Source organism: Lithobates pipiens, unplaced genomic scaffold (genome assembly GCF_037356315.1).
Source record: "Lithobates pipiens isolate NorthernLeopardFrog02 unplaced genomic scaffold, aLitPip1_a1.2 Scaffold_8, whole genome shotgun sequence".
Lineage (NCBI taxonomy): Eukaryota > Metazoa > Chordata > Amphibia > Anura > Ranidae > Lithobates > Lithobates pipiens.
This window is the reverse complement of record NW_027507903.1, coordinates 176,009,563-176,033,478: the sequence shown is the minus strand read 5'-3', so window position 1 is coordinate 176,033,478 and position 23,916 is coordinate 176,009,563. Positions and strand designations below refer to the sequence as shown.

At 39.3% G+C, this 23,916-nt stretch overlaps 1 protein-coding gene across 2 annotated transcripts in view; it reads right to left on the bottom strand.

The window, feature by feature from the left end:
- PRKAR2B (protein kinase cAMP-dependent type II regulatory subunit beta) overlaps positions 1–23,916 on the bottom strand; it is a 185,788-nt gene that overhangs the window by 17,353 nt on the left and 144,519 nt on the right. For both annotated transcript variants that reach the window (XM_077472423.1, XM_077472424.1), the window contains 5 exons: positions 16,134–16,240; positions 13,803–13,956; positions 3,368–3,469; positions 2,202–2,276; positions 923–988 (listed from right to left, as the gene is read on the bottom strand). In XM_077472423.1, coding sequence (XP_077328549.1) covers positions 923–988; positions 2,202–2,276; positions 3,368–3,469; positions 13,803–13,956; positions 16,134–16,240 — 504 coding nt within the window. The remainder of the gene's footprint in view (positions 1–922; positions 989–2,201; positions 2,277–3,367; positions 3,470–13,802; positions 13,957–16,133; positions 16,241–23,916) is intronic.

Sequence of the window (23,916 nt, the reverse complement as noted above, 5' to 3'; positions counted from 1 at the left end):
GTGTCAGCGGCTTGCGACGCCATATCTGAGAGCATGCAGGGCCGAGGTCCTCCACCACGAGGCTGGATACGCGGCGTAGCAGCTTTCAGTGGGGTCCCGGACTTCTTTTTGCTGGGCATACCACTCCAGGGGATCAGTATCTGGGTTCCAGGGACCCCGATGGTATTGTTATCCGCAGGGAAACAGGATAATTAGCAGCGCAGATCACGGAGCTCCCGCACTATGCTTCCACTCCGGTCGCCATCTTGGACACGCCCCACCGGGCTGGTTAATACTTAGGTGCATTAGTGTCTCTATGATCTTCAGACAGGGATGAAGATTTATGGCTGCCATTTGCTTTAATAGATTAAATAAAATGAATTTGATTAAACATTATAGAGGATTTCAAGTGTGCTACTGCTTTGGAAGAATTCTTCTCTATTATTGGAATGCTCAAATGCATCATTATGTCATAGGTCATGTTATGACTTTCTATACACGAGGAAATAGGGGAAGAGCTCTATAGCTGAGATTTGTATAAAAAATACAGTGAGTAGTTAAGTAACAGTAAATGCTGTATATCTTCTTTTACCCCCAACTTAAATATAAATATGGGATTTTCTATTCTGTATCACTGAAGAAAGATGGAGGCCAGTGATGGGATTTTAGCGTTATCTTAGGTGGCACAGCAGAGTGGATCCAATGCTTTCACTACTTTCAGTACTGTTACAATGTATTCTTCTTTACCAGATTGTAAAAGTCAAGCTACTCCCCTAATTTCTGCATCAAAATAATTAAAATAGTCATAGCTCTTAGAATTCTAAAACACCCATTGGACAAATGGCTTTCAGGACTGACACACTAAGAAGTCACTGTTCTACCATAAAGAACAGGGAGTTTAAAGGGATTCATGTAAAGAAAGTCTATATAACCAAAACCATACCTTGCTTTTCATGGTTATTCTGACTTCTCCAGATTCTACAATAAAAAAACTATCTGCTCCATCTCCCTGTCATAGGAAACATATTATATCATTGAGGGATGCTGAAAGAAGCACACACAAATGAAATACAATAAAAAGATATTACACTAAAGCACATAGTAAAAACTATAACAGCTACCATGTGATATGAAGCAAAAATGCAAACAAGCAATAACAGTGTATCAAATAGGTAAAAAGTATGCCCATTGTACAGGCCCAAATATCCCTATGAACATTTTACAAGGTCAAGCTGGACTGTATTGAAAAATAAGAAGAACCCGTGGAGAAATGTTATTTAAAATGGACCCACAACTACACACTGAATTTCTGCTTTGTAACAGCAGCACTACTAGCACTCTTTTAGTATTTCAGTAAAATACATTGACCCATGCTAATGTCATATCATTCAAAAAAGGCCTTTTTCTAAATGAAAGACAAAACTGTGCTACAGTTTAAAAAAGGTACATACATTTAAAACCTTCATAACATTTGTATGTACCCATCCACTGACCTTCCCCTGCAGCTCTGCTTGTCTGTAGAAGAGCCAAATGTAATCCCTGTGTAAGCTCTGCAAAAGCCTGTGCTGAAGCTTACACAGAGTAAATAGCCTTATGTCCTTCCCCCATGTGAAAGTGCTCAAGTCTTGCGACTAACTGCTAAGGCCACATTCAGAGTTTCGAAATGGGCTCAACACTGATTACATGCACAGTCTAGGGCAAACCACTCGGAAGTGATCATTGCATGAGCGATTACATGTGAGTGACTTGCGATCAGTTGCAGGAGCTGAACAGCCTACCATTGCTTTCAATGGGGCTGCCTCCCATAGCTAATTGCCAGGAACCCCTGCTGGGGTTCTCGCATGTATTCGTTGTCGAGCCTATTCGTAAGTGTGAATTTGGCCCAAAAGAATGGCCACATGCTCCCCCATGCTCAGAAGTACCAGGTATTTCCAAGGGCTCTCTGAAAGATAATCAAAACAGCAGACATCAACAAATAGGAGGGAGAGGTGCTCTATCAAGGGAACCTGTCACTTTTCCCTGAATTAGTAAAATTACCTCTATAAAAAATTCCACAAGCAAAAAACAACAATACAGGCAAATACTGAATGACAAAGCTGATTATTTTGCTGTCCTGTAATCTGAAGACGTAATTTGTCGCCTATTTATTGGAAATTAAAAATTTGATTTTACTGGAGTGATTTTACAAATATAAAATGTAATATTTAAAAAAAAAAAAGTACCTGAGCAATGATTTGTTCTCCATCACTGTAGTTTTTGGTGTCAATGACATCCACCACCTTTAAGCGTTCTGATACCTTCAGAGAAATTAAACACGATTTTGCAAATAGATACATAGAAACAAAATGACGGCAGAAATAAGACCAAGTGGTGCATCAAGTCCGTTCCATTGCTTTTCTTAGTTATAAATGATTTTTTTTACTTTTTTGTATGAGTTTTCTGTTTGTATGAATTTTCTATGTATGTATGTTTGTATGAGTTTTCTATGTTTGTCCCAAGCAGTTTGAATCCACTTACTGTTGACTCTGCTGGAAGTCTATTCCAAACATTGACTACTGGTTTGGTAAAATAATATTTTCCAAGATTAGTTTTGAACTTTCCTGCTGCTAGATTGAGGTCATGTCCCCGTGTTCTTGATCTTGGCTTTAAATTTTGGAAATACTGCCCTCCTTAAATTTAGTCACCCACTTGATGTAGTTCAACATTTCAATCGTGTCTTCCCTTTCCCTTTTTTCCTCCATACCAACTTCCTGAAGTCTTTCCTGGACTTATTCTGTCTTATCAATGTCTTTTTGTATGTGAGATCTCCAGAACTGGACACAGTATTGAGGTCTCACTAAAGATCTATATAGGGGACCGCCTTCCTTCTGTTGGTAATCCCTCTAGTGATCCGTCCTAGAATTCGATTTGCTTTTTCCACTGCATGGCTACAAGGCAGCCATCAGGGCAGTATAGACATCACTCCTATAGGAAGTCAGGGTATACAGTTTTTGGAATGGGGACAGCTATCCGGAAATGATATTGCTTGCTATGCAGAGAAGACTGCTCTCAGTGTCAGACTTGATATGTAAAACAAGACAACTGGTAAATTACAGGCAAGTTTGACAGACAGCTAATGAAAGGATATGCAGGTCTTGGGCTGATGATGTTTTAGGCAGTCTGATCATTAGGTCATCCAAATGAGATTGTATAACTCTTTACCCGACAACAAGGCTTAACTCTTTGTTCTCTTACAGAGATGAGATGAAAAGGTATGTAAATACAGTTAGCAAAATTACTGAGTGAACTGTTATTTTTCATATTACAATAACATGTAGGAGTGGGTAAGGATTCTTAGGGATTATGTACTATTGGGACCTGTGATTTCTGTGGTGTTAGTAATACTTACATCTAAAGACTTTAAGAATGGTAGAGACTCTATAAAATTTTCATACATTCTTCTCTTTTTGGCATTGTTTTTAACAATTATTCTCCGGAAAGTTGCTCTATCCTTTAGATCAAACAAAAACAAAGCGTTAATCATCATGTTCCCAGAGTACACTATTTTACACTTATTTGAAAAAATAGAAGTATCATGATAACTCATTATATACAACATATAGTGCTACCCAAATACTAATAAATCGAAAACCTATTAATTCCTACATTGTATAATGCAAATCAAATTTACATTGCAAATGAATGACTGTGCATAATCAATACATCAAACAAAAATATTCAATGAAAAATACACAAATTATTCAAAATTAATCCAAATATATATTGATTAAATAAACTAATTATGAGTCCATATACTATGTAGTGTTTAAACAATTATTTTCCACAAAATGATAAATTATGTTGTCCCATCCAATGTGGTAAAGTGCCTGTGCTTCACACACCTTTATGATGCACCCCAGTGGTAGTTTTTACTCACAGATTTATTTGACCATTTGTTGCAAAATCGCCAAACAGCGCAGGGCAACAATGCTCAAATGCACAGAAATTCCCTGGTTCCTAATACATGCTCACAAAAAGAAGGTCACATTTAAAGGAAAAGGTGAAAATGACTTAAAAGTAGAACTAAAGGCAAAACAGTTTTTCCATTTTGGATAGAGCACGTGAAAGTAATACTCCTTTTGGTTTATTTAGTGCCATCTGTGCCCTATTAGGGAAATTTCCCTTCACTTCCTGTCCTATAGCAAAAACAGGAAGTGAGTGGAAATCCCTGCAAATTAAGGGAATTACTTGGGGACCCAAAGTCACCAAAACTAGTGTCCACATTGGAAGAGTTCCGCTCTATTACTGTTCTGGGATTTTTTTACTTTCACTTTCATTGCTAAGGCCTCTTTCACACTGGGATGGGAGTGGCGTCGACGATAAAACAAGGCTATTTTTAGCGGCGCTTTATCGCTGTTTTAGTGGTGGTATTCGGCCGCTAGCGGGGGGGGGGGGGGTTATCCCTCTGCTAGCAGCCGAGAAACCGTTAAAACCACCAAAAAGCGCTGCTGCAGCAACGCTTTGCCGGTGGTATAGCCGTGCTGCCCCATTGATTTCAATGGGCAGGAGCGGTGTATACACCGCTCCTTCACCGCTCCAAAGATGCTGCTTGCAGGACTTTTTTTTTACTGTCCTGCCAGCGCACCACCAGATACAGCATCGGCTCTTTCAGGGCGCTTTGCAGGCACTATTTTTAGCGCTGTAGCACCTGCAAAGTGCCCCAGTGTGAAAGGGGTCTAATGGTAATCAGGACAAAAGAGAGTATGAATCTCCCTAATTGGGGCACAGATAGCAATACAAACTGACAGGGGCTATATTCCCTCTGCACTTCTAAACTCTATCCTAAACTAAAGTAAAAGTTTTGCCTTTAGTTATACTCTAAATGGCTGCGTTATTAAAAAGTTACATCAAAAACAATCTAATGGTATTTACAAAAAAATGCCTCAGCCCAGCACTGAGAATCTGACTGTTAAGAGATAAAGCGAGTGCCACACAGAGAGCACTTCCGAAACTGCAAATGGCCTTCTCTGAGTGTGCTGACATCACAGTACTCAAGCCATGTCCAACAAGTTACGTCACTGCAGATTTCATCTTTTACATGTCAGATCCTTAGTGCAGGGCTGAGCTCTTGCCAGTACTGCTGAATTGTTAGGGATCCCTTTGTATTTGAGCACTGTTAGCTTGTGCTGTTTGACCATTTTACAACATGTAGTGTGAAGATTCTTTGTCACATTTTAGCAGTGTTAAAGATATTTATTTAAACACTGCAAGGTGTATAGAACTGGTTTCATTTAATTAACATAAATTTGGATTAATTTTGGACATTGTGTACTATTCATTGCATTATTTATTTAAAGCATTGTTAATGTATTAATTATGCACAGTTATTTATATGCACTGTATGATTTATTTGCATTATAGAAACTATTAGGTTTTTATTTATGAATGTTTAGGTAGCACTGTATACTGTATATAATGCCCCTTTAATATTTTCTTGATATTTATACAGCAGCTTGGTTTGAGGGTTGGCTTAGGGTTGAGTGCAGAAATTCTTTGTATTTTTTAAATCATAATAACCCAGACTGGAAACATTAATTAGTGCAGCTAGCTTGGTTACAAATGTTGTTAAATGACACATCATATTTTGCCATTGCTGCTCTATAATTGTAACACCAACTGTCTGTTTTGTATTTTCCTGGATAAAAACTGTTACTAAAGTGTACACACTTTTCAACCAATTTTACCAATGCCCCCCACAACTAATATGCAGAGTAGCAGAACTAATCAGTTGATACTCCTGGCTCCACATACAGGTGCCATCAGTCAACATAAATCCCTGCTCCCAGGTCCCAAGACCCCCAGGGTCATATTTTGAAACAGCAGCAGAATCCCCACCCTGGAATATGACCAGTAAAGAAAATGTTTTTTATCCAGTTGTCGATTTGCAGCAATACCAGATTTGACCAGCAGGTAGAAAATACAACAAATACCTGAAAACACATTGGGGGTTATTTACTAAAGGCAAATCCACTTTGCACTGCAAGTGCACTTGAGAGTAAAATCACTGTAGATCCGAGGGGGATATGCAAGGAAAACAAAAAACAGGATTTTAGCTTGCACATGACTGAATGATAAAATCAGCAGAGCTTCCCCTCATTTCAGATCTACCCCTTAGATTTAGAGAGACTGCACTTCCAAGTGAACTTGCAGTGCAAAGTGGAGTTACCTTTTGTAAATAACCCCCATTGTCTCTTTTGTGCGCTTTTGGAAGGATTTTGGGTTGCCCCCCCATGGCAACTGCCTTATGAAGTGCCTTCCTCCTGCATTAGTCAGATGGATAGATTTAGTAACACAAAAGCAAAACAGTTTGTTGGTTTTACAGTATACCTATAAGCTATGACTAGGACAGCAGGGCAAACTGTTAACATACTCTGTTAGCTGATTTGTTTAGGTGGAGGAGTTGTACAGAATGCAATATTTTACTAACAAAATGCATAAGGTGTCCAAAGGCAGGGACAATTGATTTGGATTGCCCTGACAATTGACACTGAATGATTGAGTTGTATTACACTGACAAGAAGGGCAGCAGTCTCGAACCCTAATGGTCTGTGTCATTGAGCTTTGGGCTAGTATTGTTAGCATCCGTGTGACATGCTTCTGAGATGATTTAGAATTCATTGACATGTTGCATTCCACTCTTAGTTGACCTCCTTCTGACCTGCATTTCACTTGCTTTAAGTGGGTTTTGCATTCCTATAAACTTGTATGGCAATGCAAAATCCACTTGAAGCAAACAAAAGCCAACCAACACAGGTTTATTATATGAAGGAATAGCATGCAGCATGCAGTGTGGATGGGTATATACCTCTCTGTTGACCTAGGTCACTGCCTGGGTTGGCTATGCAGATACTCAGCCCTGCTCTCTTCAAATGTCTGCTTTAAGACTATGTCTAGTAAGTTTATTGCTTTATGAAAGTAAATCTATTTCCCATTTCATAAGCCTGAGTACCTGGTCAGATGAATAGCGATGATGAGCTATAAAGATTTCCTATTTATTTTATCTGCAAAATATCTTTATTTATCTCTCTCATCCATAATACATCAGATGTGGTCTTGCAATTTGCATGCAAATATAACAGCTCCATTACAGGGGTGGATGATTTCTCGATTAATTTTTAAGACAAAGGTCATATAAATTGAAATGATCTTTTCTGAATCAACCATAATATACTTCAACTTTACAAACATTTAAATCCACCACCAGGGGGTGCTGATTAAGTTCCATTTTTAAAGCCTGCCAAGAAAATCATTCTAGTTTCTGTCATTTTTTTTTAGTTACTTTGAATGTCAATTTTGTTGCAAAGTTAAACATTTGCAGAGGCGCAGTCATCATTCAGTTTGCATGAGATTGCCCTGTTTTTGCTCTATGATTATTTGTGATGAATGGGCCTTTAAACCCACTGATCATTTGCGTCAATGTTCTGACAAATTTTACATTTCTTTCTTTAGTGCAAGTAAATAGTATTAACCATGTTAAGCAGAAAACTGTTGCTACTGACATTTTAAAGTAGTACTTTAGATAAATTCACAAATGGGGGAGTATGCAGTGCAGATTCTGATAGCCTTTGGGTTTGGGAAGTAGGCCAAGAAATATTTGCACTTCAGGTCCGAAGAGCCATCAAGGCTGCATACAGACATACTCCACTTTTAAGTGCACAATGGGGTTTATTTAGTAAAGCTAGATAGTGCAAAATCAGGCTCACTTCTGCATAGAAACCAATGAGCTTCTAACCTTGGCCTGTTCAATTAAGCTTTGCTAATAAAACCTGGAAGCTCATTGGTTTCTATGCAGAAATCAGCCTGATTCTGCACTTTCCAGTTTTAGCAAATAAACCCCATTGTGTACTTAAAAGTGGGGTATGCCTGTGTATGGAAATCTTCATTAGACCCTAATCCTTCACATTTAGCACTGCAGCAAACCCCCAACACCGACATACACATTTATAAATATAATTCCATGTCCAGACAATAGGTAGAGATCTGCTGTTCAACTATGTAACATTGTCCCAGCAAATGATTGCCCATGCAACCATATTCTCATTTCATGCCATCTATAAAGAGTTAAAATGGCATGTCTGAGTGTCTTGAATGTGGGCATGGAGAGGAGCCCTTAGAGACTCCCTGATGAGCCAAACAAAACACATCATCAATTTTTTATTCTGCCCTATACTGCAAAAAAATCACACTTCCTTTTATCAGTGGGATATCCTTAATCCGCATAGCGGAATTCCAAACCTCTTCTTTTGTCACATTTAAATAATCTCCTTTACATCCTCTCACATAGGGTTCATTAAAGTATTTGCAAATGTAAATGTATGCAAGGCATTTTGCCAACATGTGCTTAATAACTGTGTTTTTATACTTGCCGTACAAACCTTATTTTGGAGTTCATTGTGAGACTCAGTATTGGTGGGCAATTGGGTTATATTGCCTACAACAGGATTTGGACACTGGCAAACAACAAAAACAGTCATAACCCCTCCAATTCCCAGCATGCCCCAGTTTTATAACAAATCAGTTATGAGAGCAAGATTATAGACACAAAGAGGTTGAGCCTGTATCTTTCAATGAACTCCAAAAAAAGGATTTTTACAATTAATACAAAAATACTATTTCTTGTATTTGTCCATTGAGGGTTTATAGTACAACACAGACATAAGAGTTATATGCAGCTGCTCTCAAGAGGTGGACACTAGCAAACTTAATTATATTCTCACACCAACACAAATCATTTCCCCCCTAAGGGATTGTAAAAGTTAACGAAACTTCATTCACATACTGTACTTCGTTTTCATACTGTTCCTTAGTGTTCCTTATCTTGAGTTGCAGACTTTATATTTTGGACTACGCTATCCAAAAGATCTAATTTTCTTATGCTGGTTTCTGGATAGGATGGGCATTTTCTCATATACTGTATACTGTATATACCTCTGTGTCGGCTCGGCATCGGTGTGAATTGCATGGTCTCCTCATTCCTTTGCTCTGAGGTCCCTGTACATTTATTGCGCTATTGTGTATCCCATCTTAAAGGATAAGCTTACCTTTAAAAAAAAAATGCACATATTTTTGCAGGTAAAAAAAATGTGCATTTTTACATTTGTTTTATTAGAAGCCTGCAAAGCATTGCACCTGCGATTGGCAAGATTGTATGTGTAATGCAGGGCTCTTGCAGATTGTCTGTGTAAGCTGTCTGCTCGCACCTCGAACAAGCAGACAGTTACGCAATGCCAGGAAGCATGGATGAACTACTGTACCTAGAGCACGCAACAGCGCCCTTCATAGTTCACTGAGAACTACAAGCCAGCAGCCGCAAAGGCTGTCAGTACTTGTAGTTCTCACATTCACAGAACTCTGAATGAATGAATGATGCAGTCAGGTAGACAGAACCTTGCATGACCATGTTTTTAAAAAATTGTAACAGTGAGTTCGAAGAGAAGATCCCCCATTTGATTTTACAATGGGGAATTGCGGGGGCATGGGAGCTGCTGCAACAGTAACATGTTACGAGTTACACCCTGAATATGGGTGTAACATATTACAAAAGGTGAACTTATCCTTTAAGCCAACCATAGATGGTTCGAATCTTGGCCAGTTCAGCAGGGACTGGTTGAGATTCCATCCATGTATGAGAAGGCTGTTTGTACCAAAGTTGATCCAGCGATCGACTTGGGTATAACCAGCATGTCAGATTTCTAGCATGCGATTATTGCAAGCGGCAAGATTCCCCTATCAACACTGATTCCCCCATCAACACTGACTGTGTTGATGAGGGAAACAAGCAATTTTCTTTCCTGCAACTGTGGTTGCAGGAAAGAAAATCGCATCATCTTTGACTTGCTTTAGCCTTCCATTTTATATGAGTAAGTAGATCTTTCCACCCATGCTTTAAATAGGCTTTGTAACTTCACCCTTCTTCGTTTCACTTGGTCTCTTTCCCTCCCTTTATATCACTCTTAAGAGAGCTATTTTATTTTGAAACTACTTTCCCCTGCATTCAAGGGTTACGGGTATTCTGCTTCAACCCTCAACTGTTCACTGATTGAACCTTGGTCGAAAAATGCTTCGTCTGTCCAAAATTCTTATCTAAATTCAAGGATTAGGTATTCTGAGCCTTCTGGGGCTTCAGCCTCTCATTAACCCCCCTAGCGGTAATCCCGAGTCTGGCTCGGGTTAGGATTTTACTAACAGGAGCGGTAAACCCGAGCCAGACTCGGGATTGCATCGCTGGATGCAGGGGAGGACACAGGGAGAGTTACTTACCTTGTCCCCTGGATCCAGCGATGTCCTCCGCGCTGTGTGATCGAGTTGTCCTACGCTCGATTCACAGTGCCGAATGCCGCCGTGCTCCGTTCCCTGTGACGTTACGGCGCACGGGAGCGGAGAGCGGCGGCAAATTCAAAAAAGTAAAAAGACACAAAACACACACAGTACTGTAATCTTACAGATTACAGTACTGTATTAAAAATTACACACCCCTTTGTCCTTAGTGGTCTGTGCAATGCCCTACATGCACTTTTATATTATAAATACAGTTTTTTCTGCCTGAAATTTGGAGATTGTCCATAGCAACCAAAAAGTGTCCCTTTTTCAGTGTTTTAGGATTTGATGACATTATTAAATAATTATTATTTATTATATTATAAACTTTATCATACCCGGGATGTCTGCTAGACTCTGGTTTGAACAGATTTAAGAGAGTTATTCCTAAGAATTACAGGACTACAATATAAGATGCCAAATTTCCATGCAAAATAATTGTACCGCTTTCAGCACCTAAAACCAGACTGAATCATACCGCCAGGGAGGTTAAGGCCTGTACACACGATCAGACTTTTTGACGACAAACATGCAAATTAGCTGTTTTGGAGCAACATCCGACCGTGTGTACGCTCCATCGGACAAACTTTTTCGGTTTTCATCAGTTTGACTTTCCAGCAACAAAAGTCCGATGGAGCAAAGTCCGATCGTGGGTACATAAAACCATAGGACTTTTGTACAAAGTACAAACATGCATGCTCAGAACCAATGCAAAAGATTAGACAACAATACAGAAGTTGACCAAAGGTGGCGGTAAAGAGCAGAAAAACCATATGATTTGGTGAAAGTTGGCTGAAAAAGTCCTGCTGTGTGTATGCAATACAAGTTCACGGCCGACGCCCTTTGTACAAAAGTCCACGGGAAAGTTTGTACAAAGTCCGATCGTGTGTATGAGGCTTTACTAACATTCTTGTTGTATTATTTATCTACAAGTTTCCTACTACACTATACCTTTCATAGAATATTTACATTTTATGCACTTTGTTTTTTAAAAGGTAGTATAAAGTAAAGGTAATGTTTAAAAAAAAAAATTTGTGGGATTAACCAATGATTTCTCTGCGTATTTATCCTCTGTGGTTTACACCAGTGTTTCTCAACTCCAGTCCTCAAGGCGCCCCAACAGGTCATGTTTTCAGGCTTTCCATTAATTTGCACAGGTAAATTGATCAGTTTCACTGCCTTAGTAATTACCACAGCCGTGGTAAAACATGACCAGTTGGGGCGCCTTGAGGACTGGAGTTAAGAAACACTGGTCTACACAACTAGCTTTGTGGCAGGGGGCATGTTCTTTACCTACAGTATCTCAAAAAAGTCAGTACACCCCTCACATTTTTGTAAATACTTTATTATATCTTTTTGTGTGACAACACTAAAGAAATGACACTGCTACAATGTAAAGTAAGCTAGGGGCACATACTTTGTGCTTTAAGTTGCCCCTCTTTCTCAGCTCAGAAAGTTGTGAGGTAGGTTGTTCTCTCCTTATGGTGGTTGCTGGTTTTTCTTACACTTTACTGTTGAGATGCATTACCCTTTCAGTTAACAAGCTCCCCTAGTTGTCCTGTTCTGAAACACCATATTTATTCTTCCTGCCCTTCCTTATAGTAGAAATTTCCATATAACTCCTACATTTTATCACCACGCCTTTAGCCATTTATACCTTTGTATACCCTTCTCATAAGATTTGTTTGCTGAAGATCTGTCTCCTATATTCCCATTGATTAGCATTAAACTGCAAGATTCTACTGTTACCTGTTATCCCACAAGACTTCAGTGTTCAAGAACGATTAATCACCTGCTGTTGATTGAATTAGCTACACGCCCAGCCCAGCCAGGCCAACTCATTCCATTTAAATGTACTGTGGCAGAGTAGTTAGGCTTCACTCACTGCCTCAGGCATTTCCTAAGGAACAGATAGTTTTCCTAGCACCAGGTCCCCCAGTGATTTCCAAAAAGATTCCTAGCATACCCCCAGTGTTTCCTCTTGTCCCTAACTTCCTGTGAGCTCCTTGTGACCCTGATATTCCTGGTGACCCTGGTGCACTGCTACTTGTTTTTAGAGATTCCTATTTGTTACTCATTGTGTTACTACTCACTCCTGGTTGTCTCCTGTGTTTTTATGCTCCAGTTCACAGTGTCTGTGTGTTTCCATGCACACCTTTCAGCTTTCTGTTGTTTCATGTTTAATATAATCTATGAACAGTATATTCCCCACAACTGGCATTCAGGCTGCATTCCTATATTAGGCCAACAATATTAAGCATTAGCATAGAGCTCAGACTAGGCCGAGAAGACTACATGCATGAATGCAAAATGCAAATAAGTTCCGGCTAGTATTATCTTTTGTGTTAATGCTACCTAACAGGGGAGGAATCCAGCTTATCCGGTCTCAGAAAAAGCCATGAAAGTTTGTACAATAGGAGATAACCAAAATTCAAATTTGAGGTGATTTACTAAAGTCAAAAAGACTGTACATTTTGCAAATGCAGTTGCACTAACTTTCTGTAGAGCTTAGTAAATGTGGTGAAGTTCTGCTGATTTCCACCATTCAATTACATTTTCCTAGAACCTGATCCTTTACAATTTAATCTATACCACATTCACTAAGCTCTGGGAAAAATTAGTGCAATTGCACTTGCATAGTGCACACTCTAATTGCCAATCAACCCCATTATCCACTATGCCAAAGATTAACCTGATCTGATTCCCCAGGTTCCCATTCACCAATCTAACAGTATTTTTCCACTGTAGATTTTTTTTTTTTCGATTTTTAAGAGACCCTGCCACCTCTATATAAAAGTAAAAAAGTTCCCTATAAATGTAGGCCTTTACATTTGTTGAAGAATCTTCAGCTAGTGATTTCTCAGGAATATGAAGAAGAACAGTGGTGGGGCAGTTGAACAGGTAAGTACATTTCTTTCGGTTGAACTCAATGGATGTGTCTTTTTTAAATCTGACTATGTAACTATATATTAATACACTTCTTTAGCCCCCGGTCCACACTGGGCTCTGACTTTGAGAGCACATGTTGCATGAGAAGTCGTGCCCCATTTAGTGCAATGTAACCATTCTAATAGGAGCTACTTGAGTTGCTCCGACTTAGAAAAAGGTTCCTGCACTATTTTTGGTCTGACTTCGGCACTACTGGCATTGACTTCTGTTAAAGAAGTCATATCCAAGTCGTGCTGAAGTCATGCTGGGATGTCTGCTTCAAAGTCACGTAACTTGTGGCAGTGTGAGCCGGTCCTTAACCTGTTATTCTTTTTAGTAAGCTGGCAACACAGTTGTTTTAAAAATGTTTTGTCTCACTGGAGCCGCATGGGGTAGTCTTCAATCAAAAAGAGGGCTGTGAGAGTTGGTGTAGAACTGCAGGTTGGGTCCTGTGCATGTTTTATATATATATATTATATTATAATATATTATAATTGTAATGTTTTGATACTTTACACTCATTTACAGACTACACTTACCAGGCACCATATTGTTCCAGCAGATGTGGCAGCAATTGTAGCAGCTCTTGGTGTGTTGTACATTAAAGCCAACTCCCCAAAGCTTCCTCGGTTATCGTAGCCACCAACGCATTTTTCCTCGCCATCTATCTTCACATAAATGTCATATGTTCCCCTGTTGTATAAAAAAAGGGAATTACTCACTGTCAAATGTCATATAATGGCACCACACGTAGGGGTCTATTTATAAATGTTTCACACACAATTCACACAAATTTCACACACAATTCACACATTTTCCAGTTAAATACAATTTAAAAATATGATTCTTGATTGAAAATGTTTATAAAAAAAAACATTAAACCTTTCACTGGTAGAGATGTTTCTGCACACGTTAAAGGCTAATTTCACCTTAAAAAAATAAAATAAAAGCACATTTTTTGCAGGTAAATATTTTTTTTTCTTAGGAGCCTGTAAAGCATTGTGCCCTCGATCAGCAGTTTGTGGGTGCAATGCCAGGCCCCCACAGACTGTCAGTAGAGCTGTCTGGTTTTATCTCTGATACTAAAGGCAAATAGACAGCACTTTGCAAGTGCAGTTGCACACATTTTCCTCAGAGCTTAGTAAATACAGTGAAGTTCGGGTCAAGGTGGCGGCAGGTGATTTAGTAACATGTTACACCCTAAATATAGGTAATAATCATGTTACTAAAGGTGAACATATCCTTTAAAATGCAGGCCTGAATGTTAAACACTTGCAGATTTTTATATCACCCAATATTAGCACAACTGCTTAAACATATATGTTTAGCAATGTTTATATATGTTTATATATGTTGAGCAAAAATACACTAAAGTTAAATGTAGTGCACACAAACAAATTATATTACCCATGTGTTTGGATAGCTTTCTAAGTAAATATTTACTTACAATGTCAAAATGTAAAGCAGTAGTAAAGTTAAACAAATAAAAAAAAACACTCCCTGCACTGTGCGCTATTCATTTTACCTACAGGTAAGCTTATTGTAAGCTTACCTGTAGGTAAAAATAAACATAGTGAGTTTACTACCACTTTAAAATTATTATGCCCGTAAAATGGTGACAAAGTTTGGTACTCAAAAATGTATTTTATACAGGTCATCAGTTTATCAGATTATCAGTTTACAGTTAACTGTGAATGATGGCCTTACGCAGGCCATAGTCAGTGTGAATTTCTTTCCAGGAAAGAAATTTGCACAATTGCCCCATCAACACAGATAGTGTTGACAGGGGAATCCCTCCTGCTGAGAATTGTCTTCTCCTGGGAAGGGGGGGGGGGGGCAGGGGTAGACAGTGATTATTGCTAGCGGCTATAGCAGCCACCTACGATTATCACAAGTGAATCCGACAGGCTGGTTGGACCCAAGTTGGTCGATCGATCAATTTGGTACATTCAGCCTGCCCATTAATGGTTTGAATCTAGGCCGGTTCCTGCTGAAGCGATTGAGATTTGAATCATGTATGGTTGGCCTTTAGAATTATTGCCCTCACCCCAGTGTGTACGGCAATACTTTATATGTGTTGCGCAATCATTGTGTTTGTACGTAGTTACACCTGGTATGTATGCATTTTTATACATATGTGGGTTTAAAGAGAGGGGATTAAAAAAAATTTGAGCTGCTTTTTTATTTTTTCAAATGTTTTAATTAACATGCTATGCAAACACATTTTCATGAAGGTAACTTAAAGCAGGACTTCACCCTTGGTTGTTTTCTCCCCTCTACCCCCCCCCCCCCCCCCACTGTATAACCCAGGCTTTTTTTTATGAGAAATCTTTGCCCTGCCCCTCCCGTGCACATCACTCATCTAGGCAAATGACATGCAGTTTCCCTGCTGTTCCTCCTGGGACATGTACGTGGATCAGATTTCTAAAATACTTCTGGGGCAAAGAGACCAAAGATTACTTCAAAGGATTTTTCTGCTTTATATCTGCTTTAACGTTGCCTGGGCACCATTAACTTTACAGCAAGTGCCACCAGGTCCCACCCTTCTATCTTGGTATTCCTGGTGGAATTTTTACAGGATGTGGCTGTTTTTTGGCCCCATCATCTTGTCAGGTAGGGCCGTCCGGAGCGTCCCAACATTTTGCAATTTTTTTTATCCTTTGCTGTCCTGTAACACACTTTTATAGAGCTTGGTTCAATTTTCCATTAACTTTAATAAGACTTTTGGTTCTGAAATGTTTAATTTAAAAGGTTTGCACATTTTTTGAAGTTTTAACAAACTGCAACTGATTAAACTTTTCAGACATTTGCTCTTATCTTATTTTATGTGGTTATGTAAACCCTCTACTAAAGTGTTAGGGGAGCTGTACCTGTCAATAACATAAAAGTTGTCCCCGTCATCCCCTTGATCAATTATGTGGTCTCCGCATCGGACCTGTTTTTCAAACATGGCATCTAGTACTTGAGACATTTGTTCCTGCAAAACAAGAAAGACATAACAATCATTTGGACTCAAATCAGTTAGTTGTATTTGTTTCAAAATTGATAATGCCTGATAAAGTATGTGCTAAAGTTGTGTAAATAGCTCCCTTTTTGCTTTGTGTGGAGTGTGTAAATGTTTCATAAATGTTAGGCTGCCTTCACACTGGCGGGTGTTACAGGCGCTACAGCGCTAAAAATACTCCTGCATAGCGCCTGTAAAGAGCCGCTCCTCTCACTCCAGTGTGAAAATAGCGGCGCTTTACCGCCAAGGCCCCCAATGCCTCCTGACAGTTTCTGCTCTCTCTCTCTCTCTATTGACTGAAGCCCTTATTTAATAGGGTGAACACCAGCTCCCAGTTCTGCAGGACTGTAATCTCCCTACGATTTCATCCAATCTGCTGTAGTCAATACCCCCTGCTGGTTGATTGGCAGACACACTGTCCATTTAGCAGCTGTGACATGAGCTTCCTATAAATGTAAATTCCCCTTTTGTTGGACAGCTTGCCCTGTTAGGCCGCGTACACACGCGGGGACTGTTCGCCCAACTTTGTCCGCTGAACAGTGTTTCGGCAAACAGTCCGCTCGTGTGTGGGCTTTCAGCGGACAGTTTCAGCGAACAGTCCGCTGAACAAGGTTTTTCGGAAATTCCGAAAAACTGTCTGCTGAAACCTTGTGTCAGCGAACAGTCCCCTCGTGTGTAGGCTTGTTCGTCAAACTAAGTTCCGCGCATGCTCAGAAAGGATTTACACGCCGAAAGTTATAATGCAGTGTATAGGACGTCGTATTTTTCGTCCCGTCGTACGTGCCGTTCACGTCATCGCGCACGGTTTCAGCAAACTGTTCGTCCGTCGTGTGTGGCCATGTCCGTCCATGCTAATTTTGAGCAGACTGTTTGCCGAAACTGTTTAACGGACAAAGTTGGGCGAACAGTCCCGGCGTGTGTACGCGGCCTTACAGTTAGTGCAAAAATAATGGATCTACTGGGCAGGATCAACAGGTTATAAAACTATGTTTTTAAGGGGTCTTTGTACAGAGACTGATGCAATAATACTAATGACAGTTTGCTTCATATATGTTATTTTTTTAATTTTGCCATCAGTTACACTTTTAAGGTTAAGGGTTAGGGGTTTTTTTTATTTTTATGTCTGTTTTATCAATACTTTCGCTGCCAGGCCCTGTGCTCCATTTTTACACTCAGGTGGCCAGACCATTTTTGCAATTTTTCACTTATAGCTTTCAGAGTTTGTAAAAGACCCCCCCAAACCATAAATTTTCTGAAAGCACATGACCAGTAGAATAAAAAGAAGGTGCTACTGATTTTTAAAGTTCCACGGTATTTGCACAAATGTTTATCAAAACAATATTTTTGCTAAAAATCCACTAAAATTATTAATCGCAAATAAAAACACAACACATTTTACAAAATTTCTACTAAATATAAAACCTTAGTCTGTATTGAGTTAATAAATAACAAATACTTGTAACTTTTAAATTGCGCCTTTGAAAATCGAACAGACGCAAAAGTGTAAATATCCAAATTTCTCTAAAAATCTGAAGGTTTTCATTGTTCCCTTACAGCTTTAAGAATTTGTAAAATACCCACAAAACCATTTTCTGAAAACACATGACCTGTAGAATAAAAAGAAAGTACTACTTATTTTTTAGATCATGCGGTATTTGCGCAAATGTTTATCAAAACTATATATTCGCAAAAAATACACCAAAACCGTTATTAGCAAATAAAAACACAGCTAATTTGACAAAATTCCTGCTAAATCCTGACTAAATATAAAAGTTTAACCTGTATGGAGTTAATAAATAATAAAAAAATAAAATTTTTGCAAAATGGTGAAAATCAAACGTATGCAAAAATGTAAATATCCAAATTTCTCAAAGAAATCTGAAGGTTTTAATTTTTCCCTTACAGCTTTCAGAATTTGTGAAAGACCAACAAAACCATATCATTTCTGAAAACATATGATCTCTGGAATAAAAATAAGGTGCTACTCATTTTTTAGACCCCGCTCTATTTGCGCAAATGTTTTATCAAAACTATATCTTCGTAAAAAATACACAAAAAACATTATTAGCAGATACAAACACAGCTAATTTGACAACATTTCTGCTAAATCCCTACTAAATATAAAAGATTGACCTGTATGGAGTTAATAAATAAATAAATTAAAAATTTTTTGCATTGTGCCTTTTTGCAAAATGGTGAAAATTGAACATACTCAAAAATGTAAAAATCCAAATTTCTCTAAAAATCTGAAGGTTTTAATTTTCCCTTTCAGAATTTGTGAAAGACCCCCAAAGCCATATATTTTCTGAAAGCATATGACCTCTAGAATAAAAAGAAGGTGCCCCGCGTTATTTGCACAAATGTTTATCAAAACAATATTGTCGCTAAAAATACACTAAAACCATTATTAGTGTTTTAGTTTTTAGCAGATAAAAACATAATTTTACAAAATTCCTGCTAAATATGAAAGATTTTCCTGTGTTGAGTTAATAAATAACAAATATTTGTAAATTTTAATTTTAAATTTTCCGCCTTTTTGCAAAATGGTGAAAATCGGACGTACCCAAAGTTCTTAAAGGACCCCCCAAACCATATATTTTCTGAAAGCATATAAACTCTGGAATAAAAAGAGGATGCTACAAAAATTTTAGGCCCCTCGGTATTGTCTCAAATGTTTATCAAAACAATATTTTCGTTAAAATACACTAAAACCATTATTAGCAGATAAAAACACAGCTAATTTTACAAAATTCCTATTTTCCAACTAAATATAAAATCTTAACCTGTATGGAGTTAATAAATAACAAATATTTGTAATTTTTACATTGCGCCTTTTTGCAAAATGGTTAAAATCGAACGTATGCAAAAATTTAAATATCCACATTTTTCTAATAATCTAAAGGTTTTAATTTTTCGCTTACAGCATTCAGAATTTGTGAAAGACCCCCAAACCATATATTTTCTGAAAGCACATGACCAGTAGAATAAAAAGAAGGTGCTACTGATTTTTAAAGCCCATTAAGGCAAACGTGTATCAAATCACTATTTTAACTAAATAAAACACTAAAATCCTTATTTGCACACATAAACTTAATACAACTTACGTAATTCCTGCTAAATTCCTACTAAGGCCTCGTTTAGTGGGGGTGTGCTAAAGCATATGCCCATGGAGGGCCGTGTTAACCTGCATGGGGATACACAGGTATTCTGTGCATTCCTGTGCAGGCAGTCCTATTCATGTCAAATGGGACACAGCAGCTGCAAGGACAGATCTGACATCCATGCGGGTGTAGATGCATGGACCCAAACTCAGACAGGGTGAGTTCAGGGACATGCACCCATGTGGATGTCAAGTTTGGAGCAGTGGCTGTGTCCTTGCAGCTGCTGCATCTCAATTGAAATGAATGGGACTGCCTGCACAGGAATGCATGGAACACCTGTGTATTCCTGTGGAGCTGCTGTGTCCCAATTGACATCAATGTGACTGCTTGCATGGGGATGCATGGAACACCTGTGCCGTCCTCTACAGCTAAACACAGCCCTGTAGTGGTATGCCCTACGTGAACAAGGCCTTAGGCTTTGTTTAGACTTACGGTTGGGGGGGGGGGGCATGCATCCCCGGGTGGCATGCGGTTGCGGCACATTTGTTGGCAAAAATGGGATTGAAACAGGTGGTGAGGAGGCATCGCATCACTCCCTCACTGCCAGTCAGTAGCCTCTTGGGCTTTAAAGGCAAGGGCAATTTAGACGAATGTCTAGATTAGGGCCCTTTCATAAAAAGGCTGTTTGATCAGGTCAATTTTTTTCTAGTGTCCTTAGGTGCTGAATGTCTCCTCTCTCTCCTGGATGAGAATTCTGGCTTCTTCTGGAAGATTCCTATCTGGAATCCTGCTCCAAGTATTCAGTTGTGCCCCATCCACACAGGCTAATGGCACAGCTTCTAGATCACTATACTAGACACGCAATTGAGACCTCCTGCTTCAGAGATCAGATGCAGGGCTGACCTATACCGTGTTTCAGACACTGGGCTCTTGGGCTCAGTGCTCCTTATTAGCACATTGTGTGAAATGTGTAGTTAGCTGCAGGGTGTTATAAAGATCCAGGACAATAGAAACCCACAAGGGGTGGCCCAGTCAGGGGTAGTCCTTTCTAAAGCAGGTGAAGTGTGGGAGCTATGTTGACCCCTCTGTGAAGGCAGCTATTGGAATAGGTGGTAAGTTGAGTCTAGCACTTTAAATTCCTCCTGGGTGTTCCCTGTAGCCACTGTTCTCTCCTCCCCTAATGGAGTAGGCATGGAGTGTAGCCAACGGCAGACTGTCCTCTTCCAGCGCCTGCTGGCCTCTCACTTTCTGGCGAAAGCCCTTGTTTACGGGTTCGCTCACATCACTCTCTTCAGACATTATCCAATGGCACTGTAGGATTTCAACCTGGTCTTGTTAGCCCTCTAAAGCCTCCTTTTGAGCCTATCAGTGATATTCCCTTGGTCAACTTCACAACGAAAATTGTTTTTCCTTTTTGCAATTACCTTTGCTCTTTAGGTGTCAGAGATGGCTGCCTTTTCATGCAGAGAACCATTTTTGTTGTTAAACAAGAAAAGGGTTTTTTTGAGGCCCAAGGTGGTCTCTTTTCACCTTACAGTAACTAGGACATTGTCCTGCTGTCCTTTTCTCCAACCCCTAAAAATCTGAAGGTGGTCACCTCCCAACCGTTGGAGATGGTCTGTGTTTATAAGTTTATCTTTAAGAAATAGCGTCCTTCTTGAAATTAGATTGCATTTTTGTTCCTTCTGAGCGCTCTCACAGGGACTGCCTGCTTCTTGTTCCACCATGCCAGGTGGATTAGACAGAGTATAGTTCAAGCCTATTCTCTGCAGGATAAGGTCCCCCATTTTATGTTACGGCACACTCCACTAGATCTGTCATTGCCTCCTGGATCTTATCAACATCACACATCTGCTTTGCAGATTTGCAAGGCTGCCACTTGGTACTTCTGTCTGGGTTCCTCAAAGCAAAGTGCTCAAATTTGCTGTATAAGTTCAGGTCCTTGACCTTTTGTTAACTGAGCCAGTTGGAGTTTGTTCACTGCCTTGCTCGCTCCTTGTTTTTGTATTGCTTTTGGACCTGCAAGCTCTTCAAGACTATGCCTATGTCCTGTACAAGAAACAAGACAGGATTTTTGAATTACCTGCAAAATCTGTTTCTTGGAGTACAATACAGGACCCACCCCTCTGGCTCTCAGTTTGCTTGCTTAAAAACTGAGGATTGCTCGGAATTGGAGGGGTTATATGGGGGCCCTCACAGCTCTACCTTGCCAATGTACAATCATATGAATGTAGCTGCATAAACATATGCCTATGAGTCCTGTACTGTATTCCAAGAAACTCATCACACAGGTAAGTAAAACATCCTGTTTTTAATCTTATTGTAAATGCACTTCTTGCCCTCAAACACAATTACTGTATGCTGACATTAAAGCGTAATATCCACACTCGTTACAATTGTTCTCACACAAACATGGAGTCCTGAGACAGGTTTCAGACAGAACAAGAAATGAAGGTAAATATTTAATGTGACCATAAATAAAAGCACATTTTCTAATAGTAGGAGAAATATGTAGAATCTCTGTCAGAATGATATTGCTGCCTGTGTAACAATTACAGAAATTTCCCCTTACTTTCTGTCCAGGTGACAATAGGGATACAAACAGAGTTTAAAGTCCAACTTTGGGCTCATTTATGTTATCTTCATATGGTTCACAAACGAAAAAAAATGATGATGTTTAATCAGAAGCTGTCCCCTGCAGTACATCTTTTTTGGCCAAAAGATATCTTCAGTCTTGCATGCTGAATGATGTCCATAGTCATTTATCCAAGTAAACATCATTACGTCAGCACTGCTCTCTGTATCTTCAGGACCAGCCACTGCTGAGAGGAGACTACAGAGCAAGAGCACCCACCTGATCAGGCTTATGACTTCTGAAAAATGTTAAGTTAAGTTAAGGGGTTTGACAAAAATATTGAAACACTACATGATTTGAAGGCGTGAAAGTGACATATTTCATGTTGAAAGTGGAAGTGATGTAACATTCTTTTGCTTCCACTGCATGATGAAACACCTAGCTAACAGGTAAGAAGCCTCACTTTTGTCATTTACTGCATGTGCTGCTAGTAATAGGGAGTCATGTCAGAGCTCACTGAGTTTCAAAGAGGGAAAATTGTGGGTGCTGTGCCTGTGTGACTGGAGTTGCCAATTTATTTGCGGTGTCGTAAGGTACAGTATCAAAGGTTATGCTGGCATATACAGTTTCTGGGACAACATCATCTGATAAGCATAAGAACGGTCGACATGGTCAACTGACCGAAAAAGATACAAGGACAAGGATTGTGACCCTGAAGAAGAAAACAACTGCTGCAGAGCTCAATCTCAGTCTTCCAAAGCCCATGCAGAGGGAACTCCATAAACAAACCATTCATGGGCGAGCTGCAATTGCCAAACCACTAGGGACCAATATTAATGCTCAGAAGAGGAAAGAGTGGTGCAACACCCATAAATCATGGCCTATCGATTGGTAGAAGACTGTAATATGGTACAATGAAGATGAATCAAGCTTCACAGTGTTCCCAACCACTATACGTGTGTCGAACACCATCCCAAACCAGGACTTGTGCCAAGTATAAAGCATGATCATGATTTGGGCAGCCATATTTTGGTATTCTGCAGACCCCATCATCACATTGAAAGGTAGAGTCACTGCCAGCAACTATGTACACATTTTAGTCGACCATGTGCACACATAATTTCCCAGAAGACAGTGGCCTTTATCAAGACGAAAATCCTCAGATACACACAGCTGGTGTTGTCCAATCATGGTTTGATGAGCATGCAGACAAAGTCTCGCATCTTCCCTGGGTGCTGCAGTTGCCGGACCTCAATATCATAGAGCCACTATGGTCAATTGTGGAGAACAAGGTTCAGGCTAGTTTTTTATCTCTGGGAACATTTTTACATGAAGAGTGGTATCAGATTCCATTATCCACCATTCAAGACTTATATTTGTCAATTCCCAGGAGAATGCAGGCAATCTTAGATACCAAAGGTGGTCCATCACCATATTAGGCAATGATTTAGTTCTTTTACCTGGTTTCCATATTTTTGTCCAACTCCGGTATATATGCAAAAAAAATACAGCATAATATACAATTATGAGTCCATCATTGAGGCCAATAATTATAGTTTAACATTTATGTATAGATGTTATTTGCAGATTGAAGGCATTTTTTTTGTTGACTCTAGATTCAAAGAATTTATGCAGGAGTCCTTCTTTAATCTCATATTGTACTGTGCGCCACAGTGGCTTCCTGCTGTATGGCCACCCACATAAGTAATTAGTATCCTTCTCCTGCTCAGCAGGGCTTTCTTGCGCTCAGTGAAATGAGAATGATTTCCAACATACACTGAATAGATTAAATTAAATATTTTTCTTCCTTCGATGTTGATTCTTTGTCTCTTTGATACTGTCAAAGCAAGTGTCTCCAAATTATGCCATGCAACACTCTCATCTGATCACAAGTGATATTCTCTTGAGAAAATAATTAGATCCTAATGTAACACATTTTATTCTAGAGCTGCTCTTTCATGTTGTTTTGCTAG